Below are 8,357 nucleotides of genomic sequence, written 5' to 3' on the forward strand. Positions count from 1 at the left end.
CCTTTTTAAAGTACCGAATGTTAAGTGTCTTCGTGTTCCTGCCCTTGGCAGAGTCCTGCCTGGAGGAAAGAACTAAGGCCCAGTGCTTACCAAGCCTAGACACTGTTCTGGGTGTTTTACCTGTGTTCGCGCCAGTGAGTGAACCTGTGAGCACGGCTTTACGAGCCCTTGGCTGTGGGCATCAACGCCAGCCCTGTTCTGCTGGCTCCTCCCTGCAAGGGCGGAGGGTAGGGACAGCAAGGGAGGGAGGGGGAGCCAGGGGGAGCAGGGATAGGGAAGGGAGTCCATCAGAGGGAGAAGGTGGCATGTGGGCTAAAGGAGCATCTTAGGACAAAGTGGAGGTGGAAGAAAAGATAGTCCCAGGGGAACGCTGCACCCGCCCCGCCCCTCCCCCACGCAGCATCAGCAGGATGCCCACACACACCTGGGCTCAAGGAGGCACCTTCTACGCCAGGGCTGCCCAAAGGCTGTGTGTGTGCGTGCGTTGGGGGGGACATCTTGATGTCGCCCTCTTCTTGTCTCCGGTCCCCCCCTTCCTCCTGGTGCCCCTGTGTCTCTGCTGCTCTGAGCTGCTCCTGCCCAGGGTGGGCCTCGTGCTGTGCACAGCTACCCTGCTGTGCTCCAGTCCTCCAGCGAGGCCCCCCAGAGTCACTGAAGAGCTAATCAGACCATCTGAACTTCAGCTCTGGGTTACCCACACCAGATGATTTATTTGCATTTTGGTTTGTCAGGCTTGAAAATGCTTTAACACTGAAGGAGCCCATGTCAGGGCCCAGTCCCTCACTGGCTCGGGGAGAGAGAAGGAAAGGACGTGGCAGGGAAAGGGTTTATCTTCCTTGTTGCTCCAGCCCACAGTGGCCTTTCTGTCTCAGCACATCGCTTGTGACCCCCAGATGGGCCCCGCCTCAGAGCAGTGAACCTTCCCTATGTGCCCCAGACCTCACCCTCCGCCTTCATCGTGGATCTGCCCCAACCTAGAGTTGACAGGCGGCACGAGAAATAGAAAGAGCCCTGAATGAGGGGCCGGGACGGGAGGGCTGCAGCCCTGCTGAAGTGCGAACCACCTGAGTGCCCTGGGAAGTGACTTCCCGCTCCCCTTCTTTGCCTGCACTGGGCTCCACCGCTGAGCTCCTCATCCCTCAGGGCTTGTCTGTGCCTTTCTCTTCCTCCCTTTGCGGGGCGTGAGGGGCTGCCCTCCCAGGCAGATCGGCCCTTGGATATCTCTCAGGGGAGACAGATGCTGGGTCTGCCATTCACTAGCTCTGTGAACTCAGGCAAGCTATTTAGCCCATTTTGCCTGTTTCCCCATATATGATGGGGATGTAGAACTTCCCTCATGGGTTGTTGTGAGGATGAACGAATCCATCACAGAGCTCTTTGAACAGTGCCTGGCACAGGGCACGGGGTAAGCCTGGGCTCCCATCACCACTGCCACGCTCCTGTGTGTTTCCGGCTAGTCCTACACATCCCTCTCCGCAGCTACCATGGAAGTGCCACGGAGTCGAGCCCTGCTGCTGCCCTGCTCCCCGCTTCCCTCTTGGTGAACTAAGTCCTGCTCTTCGTGCTGCCTCCCCTCGGGTTCTCTGGTCTTTGCCCTTCTTCTGGGTCTCTAGTCCACCCAGGGACCCACAGAGGTCAGACCTGGGGCCTCAGCGCTGCTGCTCCATCCAGAAATCTGCATTTCTGAAACCTACATTTCCATGCCTACACAACCACTCTCTGTTTTAAAAAACCTCCTCTTGAGTTCTATCTGGTCCTGGTGGACCACACGTTGACCTTTACCCCTCTGTTCCCTGGGTGCTCCAGTGTCCACCGTTTTTCCTAAATCTTTAGCTGTTGGATGGCAGATTATTTTAAATTGTTTGTTTTGAATGACTTTATAAATGATACTTATTTGTAAACACAGAAAGTACAGAAAATAGGAGATAAAATAAAAACAAAAGCAGTCGACGTTTGGTTTACTAATCCTGTAAGTGAAAATACACATAAACAATGACATGAGTTAATACTTTAAAGAGACTTAGCTGAAGTATTTTTAGTGACAAGTTTTAAGAGAGGATTTAAACGTGCTTATTTGACAATGATTGTACATTTAATTCCTTTCAATTCAATAATCCTTTATGTCTGGCATATTGTTCTCTCCACTGTTCTCTTAGCCACTGACATTTCTACATCCTGCATCACCTTCTCTCTAGACCAAGATGCTGCTATTAGTTGTGTTGTCAAATGAAAATGTTTTTCATTGACTGAAAAATTAGTTGTGTTGTCAAATGCTGAATTAAATTTACGCCAGCTTCCTCATTGCAGGACTTTTCAGAGCCTTTAAGTGCTAACATCATTTCCTAGGAAGGAAAGACTGTATGTAGCATTGGCCAAACTTGACTTGTAGAACAGCCCCACACTTAAAATAAAACGGATGTTTTAACATCTTGCTAGGAGATAGAGTTCCCTGGAACCCCATTTTGGAAGCACCTCTTTACATCAAGCCATCCAGGTTTTCACCTGGCTTACTTCACACCCTGAAGCCAATAGCACAGGATTCCAAGGCATGGGCTGAGTTGAGAAGTAGCTTGTAGCTAACCCTGATTTCTGTGTGAAGCAAACCTAGGATGAAATAGAACGCTGGACATGGAATAGAACACAGGGCTTCATGTCTTGGTGTTGCCACTCAAAAACGATGTGAATTTGGTTAATCACAGCTGAGGCTGTTTCCTTGCCTGCAAACCGGGGATAAGATCTGCCTCCCAGGGTTGTTGTAAAGAATAAATGACATTGTTTCTGAAAGAGCTTAGTTAAATGTAAATGCTGTAGACAAGTAATTTTAAGGTGTTTATTAGTATAGGAACCAACCCCAAAATTGTAACCTTATTAAAACTGTGTTTTATCAGCTTGGCTCATGCTTGGTGCTGCAGAACCCACAGGCCTCTCTTACCTGGCAGACAGCATCCTTGCTCTACAAGACCTCCTGGAGAGGCACACAGAAGCACCTGCTCTGCTGTGCCCAGCCCCTCCCCAGCCCACCGTGGGGACCCACTCCTTTCGTGTTGCAAGTCCTACTGCACAAGGATGCCCAACTCCTGGGTCCTGAGAACTGAGTTCCGCCTGTCCTGGAGGGTAAGAAGCGGTCAGGCACCAGGAAGCCATTGCTTCCCTCCCCACTGCCACTCCATCAACAGGTACTCACTGAGCTGAGGCCCCAAAGGAAAAGAGCACAATAGCAAACACCCAGAGCTAGAAATTGGAGGCGCACCACCTGCCAAGTGTCCTCTCTCCATGCGGTGGGACCCGGCATGAACCACCAACTTCGGAGGATCTCTTTCTTCTTCTGTTAAAATATCTGGCAGGCCGACCTTGTAAGAGTTTTGCAGATAAGAAAGAAAAAGGATGTCAAGCCCCTAGCCCCCAGGGAGCTTGCATATTAGTGTGGGAGAAAAGACACACACTCTAAATGAGAGCAAGTGACTTTCTTATGATGAAGTAACTGCCACGAGGCAGAATGAGCCACGCACACACAGCTGTGGGCTGCTTCAAGTGACCATGGCCGAGAAACTCAACTGGTCATGGCATGATGGTGTCTCAGCTTGGGTGGCCATGACAAAATACCACAGACCGGGGGTGCTTAAACTACAGACATTTATTTTCTCACGTTTTCTGCACTTTCTCACAGTGGAGGCTGGAAATCAGAGATCAGGTGCCAGCATGGATGGGTTCTGGTGAGGACTCCCTTCCTGGCTTGCAGACGGCCACCTTCTCACTGTGTCCTCACATGGCCTTTCCTGGGTGCATGCATGTGTGGAGAGAGAGCTCGCTGGTATCTCTTCTTCCAAGGCCACCAATCCTATCAGGTTAGAACCCTACCCTTATGACCTCATTTACCCTTAATCACCTCCAAATACAGTCACCTTGGGGTTAGGGCTTCAGCTTATGCACTTGGGAAGACACAGTTCATTCCAGAGCAAATGGTAATGAGGTCAAGGCTGTGCATTGGGTTCCCAGGGGGGTCAGCTGACTCACCCTGGTTCTAGGCACAGGTCCTACCTGGGTCTGCTCACGGTGTAGGGGGGTGGGTGCAACGCAGACCGTGTTCACCACTGGAATGGCAAAATGTGAGACCTCCTAAATGGAGTCTAGTTTTACCCCTTCCTTTGAAGGATGAGGAAATCACGGCTCCCCAAAACGAAGTGATAACTACTCTCAAGGTCCCGCAGTCCAAATTCTGACTCCCTCAGGGATTCACATTTTAAAAATGTGATTTCTGGAATAATCATGCTCATTTAAGCCACCTTGAACACATCCAGGGCTGTGTATTTCCTGTATCCCAGGCAGATGTTCCCACTTGCTCTGGCTTAATGTCAGACCATTGTCAATAGATTTTTAGCAGCCCCATGATTAACTCTTGAGGCAGGGAATCCAGAGCCCAAACTACTCTATTTCTACCACTTTCCATTTAGAAACTTCTGGAGCCTCCAAGGAAACCCTAGGACTCCTGGAACACAAGCAGGAATCACTTATTCTAGTCCAATATCCTTATTTGAGAGACCGTCAGGCCCAGAGGACAGTGGCTTGCCCATAGTTATACAGGAAGGACAGGAAGTTATCGCCAAGCCTGGAACACAACCAAGGTCTCCACTCCAAGCCTTGAGCTTCTTTCAGTCCAGAAGACCCAAAGCTCAACCCAGTGTCAGAATTACATGGGTGTTTAAAACATTGGGTTGGCCAAAAAGTGCCTTCAGTTTTTAAGTAAACATAAAAGACACATGTTTCATTTTCACCAAGAACTTTATTGAACAATGTATTCATCCTTTTATTCCACTACCTTCTGCCATTTTTCAGGCAACTTCCTAATTCCATCTTCCCAAAACTTTTTATCTTTTTGAGCAGAGAATTGTTGCAGGTGCCTTTTACAGTCTTCCAGGGAATTGAAATTTTTTCCATTAAGAGAATTTTGTCAAGACCGACATAAATGGAAATCAAACGTGCAATGTCTGGTGAATATGGTGGATGAATCAGAACTTCCCAGCCAAGCTGCAACTGTTTTTGCCTGGTCATCAAAGAAACATGCGGTCTTGCGTTATCCTGACAGAACATTATGGGTTTTCTGTTGACTAATTCCAGACGCTTTTCGTCAAGTGCTGCTTTCCGTTGGTCTAATTGGGAGCAGTACTTGTTGGAATTAATCGTTTGGTTTTCCGGAAGGAGCTCATAATAGAGGACTCCCTTCCAATCCCACCATATATACAACATCCCCTTCTTTGGATGAAGACTGGCATTTGGTGTGGTTGGTGGTGGTTCATTTCGCTTATCCCACGATCTCTTCCGTTTCACATTGTTGTACAGCATCCACTTTGCATCGCCTGTCACAGTTTGTTCTAAAAACGGAACGTTTTATTACGTTTAAGTAGAGAATCGCATGCGGAAATACAGTCAAGATGGGTTTTTTTCACTTAACTTATGTGGAACCCAAACATCAAAGTGACGAACATGACCAAGCTGGTGCAAATGATTTTCAGTGCTTGATTTGGATATTTTGAGTATGTCGGCTATCTCCTGCATGGTGTAACATTGATTGTTCTCAATTAACGTCTCGATTTGATCGCTATCCACTTCAACTGGTCTACCCGACCATGGAGCATCATCCAGCGAGAAACCTCCAGCACGAAACTTCGCACACCACTTCTTTTTTTTTTTTTTTTTTCCGGGGCACGAACCCGTGTCCCCTGCATCGGCAGGCGGACTCTCAACCACTGCACCACCAGGGAAGCCCCACACACCACTTTTGACGTGTTTGATCAGTCACAGTACCTTCTCCATACACTGCACAAATCTTTTTTTGAGTTTCAGTTGCATTTTTACCTTTCTTGAAATAATAAAGCGTAATATGCCGAAAATGTTGCTTTTTTCCTTCCATCTTCAATCTTAAAATGGCTACACAAAAATTCACGAATTTTGATAAGTCTTTTTTTAAATGCACATTGACATGACAGCTGTCACATACAATCTAACAAAATTGTTTCGGATGAAGTTAAAGACAACTAAGTATTACTAGAACCGTCTTACGGAAAAAACTGAATGAACCTTTTGGCCAACCCAATGGATGTTTTTCCAGGCACTGCTCCAAAGAATTCAGATTGGTAGGTCTCACACCACTTTTGACATGTTTGATCAGTCACAGTACCTTCTCCATACACTGCACAAATCTTTTTTTGAGTTTCAGTTGCATTTTTACCTTTCTTGAAATAATAAAGCGTAATATGCCGAAAATGTTGCTTTTTTCCTTCCATCTTCAATCTTAAAATGGCTACACAAAAATTCACGAATTTTGATAAGTCTTTTTTTAAATGCACATTGACATGACAGCTGTCACATACAATCTAACAAAATTGTTTCGGATGAAGTTAAAGACAACTAAGTATTACTAGAACCGTCTTACGGAAAAAACTGAATGAACCTTTTGGCCAACCCAATGGATGTTTTTCCAGGCACTGCTCCAAAGAATTCAGATTGGTAGGTCTCAAGTGGGGCCCTGGCATGGGGATTTTTAGGAAACACCAACTGGCTGATGGGGCTGATTTCACTATAAGCAGGGACATATGTTCAGGGTGGGAAGCAGCTTTATCGAAGGCAGGGATTTGAGTCCCCGAGGCTTTCAGGCCAAGCTGTCATTGACTTTGCACATCCCTGTAGCATCAAGAGCTCTATTCTTATCTCTACCAAAGAACTAAATGGTGATTCCCAGAGCTATAGGTTGTGTCTGTTCCTGTAGCATCACTTGTTAGGCTCATCCAGAAAGTTCTGAGCACATGCCTATAGGTGGGGTCTGTTACATAAACAGTAACAGGTGCAGACAGGCGATCCTGCTAATGATCACCATCTGGATGAATAGACTTAAAAAAAAAAACGCAAAAAAGTAAGTGATGGAATTTTCCCCTCTTTGTTTTCTTATTTCTGATGGCTTAAATATTGTGTTTGGTTTAAATACAGACATGATCCGACCACAAATATTATGGGCAGAAAAGCCAACACAGCAGACTCCGTGGAGAGACTGTCGGTTTCAGGTAAGACATAAAAATAGTGCGTGCTGCGTCTGCAGGTGTGCCTGGCTCTTCTTGGCATGTGTCATCTTGCTTCTCTAGAGGACGCGTCTGGGGAGTTAGTTTACTACCATTTTAGAGAGAAGTAAATTGGAGGGGAAGAGGTTAGTCAGCTCAAAGTCACAGATAATTGGTGACAGAGTAGAGATGAAAATGTGGACGGCATGTCTTAGCAGCAGCCAGGTCTAGCTGTGGTTCCTGGTCCCTGGAGGTGGGGCAGAGGAAGACTGAGGCCATGGCCCCTGGGACACAAGAACCAGGAATGGAACTCCAGTCAGCTGCTTGTTTTTGTTATGATGATTAATAGGACCATTTGAAAGGTAATCATCTGTGTAAAGTACATTTCAATCCTGTGCCAGGTCCTCTTGACCCCTGGATATTAGCTGTTGCTACCTCCATGGTAATAGCGGGGAGACAGTGTTGAACTCAGCTGTCAGGGCACCGCTGGGGACAGGTGTCTCTGATCAGCTGGCCCCTTCACTATTTGGGAAGATGAGATTTCAATCCTGAAGATCCGGTCTTCACAGATTGTCACGATTTGCATTTTATTTCTGGGAGCTGTGCACCTGGCCTTTCCCTAGGTCACCCACATGCTCTACCCACTCTAGAAGTGAGTGGAGGTGGGCCTGACCTAGTCAGGAGGTGAGAACATGGCAGCCCTCTTTCCTATAGCTTGGGAATCAGAACCAGGGCTGGTGCGGCCTAGGGAGGGCGCTGGCAATTCCATTTTGACCTGTTAAGCCCTAGAGGACTCAGAGATGAAAAAGACAAGGTCCTCTCTCGGTCCCAAACTTCACAGGATAATGCCAAGCAGAGGGACACAAGGGCTGGGTCTGCTCAAGCAGGGCTCTGTGGGAACACAGAGGGAGGAGAGACCCAATTTGCTGCAGGGGGACACAGCTGGGGTAAGGCAGGGGTATGCTGGCCTCTCCAGGCTTCGAGAATCAGATTCTGCTACATCTGAAACATGGCAAACCCAGGTTCCTTACAGAATCTCTTTAATGTATTTTATGTCTGCATGATTCTTGGAGGATCATGGGATGGCATAAAGGTATTGTGCTGGTCAGCTGCTTTGAGTCTCTTGCTTCTGTGAGCAGCACGGGTGCTAGGCTAAGGAAGCCACTTATGAAAGTGAAAACGTTTCTTCTGCCACTGGCCTCTTTTTTTTTTTTTTTTTTTGTGGTACGCAGGCCTCTCACTGTTGTGGCCTCTCCCGTTGCGGAGCACAGGCTCCGGACGCGCAGGCTCAGCGGCCATGGCTCACGG

At 47.6% G+C, this 8,357-nt stretch overlaps 1 protein-coding gene across 1 annotated transcript in view; it reads left to right on the plus strand.

Moving 5' to 3' along the window:
- Positions 1 to 2,911: 2,911 nt before the first annotated feature.
- Positions 2,912 to 8,357, plus strand: part of LOC114486275 (plexin-A4-like) — a 293,790-nt gene continuing 288,344 nt past the window's right edge. The window contains exons 1-3 of the mRNA XM_055084829.1: positions 2,912 to 3,114; positions 3,668 to 3,845; positions 6,982 to 7,055. Coding sequence (XP_054940804.1) covers positions 7,004 to 7,055 — 52 coding nt within the window. The 5' untranslated portion in view covers positions 2,912 to 3,114; positions 3,668 to 3,845; positions 6,982 to 7,003. The remainder of the gene's footprint in view (positions 3,115 to 3,667; positions 3,846 to 6,981; positions 7,056 to 8,357) is intronic.

This window comes from Physeter macrocephalus, chromosome 5, assembly GCF_002837175.3.
Source record: "Physeter macrocephalus isolate SW-GA chromosome 5, ASM283717v5, whole genome shotgun sequence".
In the NCBI taxonomy this organism is placed as follows: domain Eukaryota; kingdom Metazoa; phylum Chordata; class Mammalia; order Artiodactyla; family Physeteridae; genus Physeter; species Physeter macrocephalus.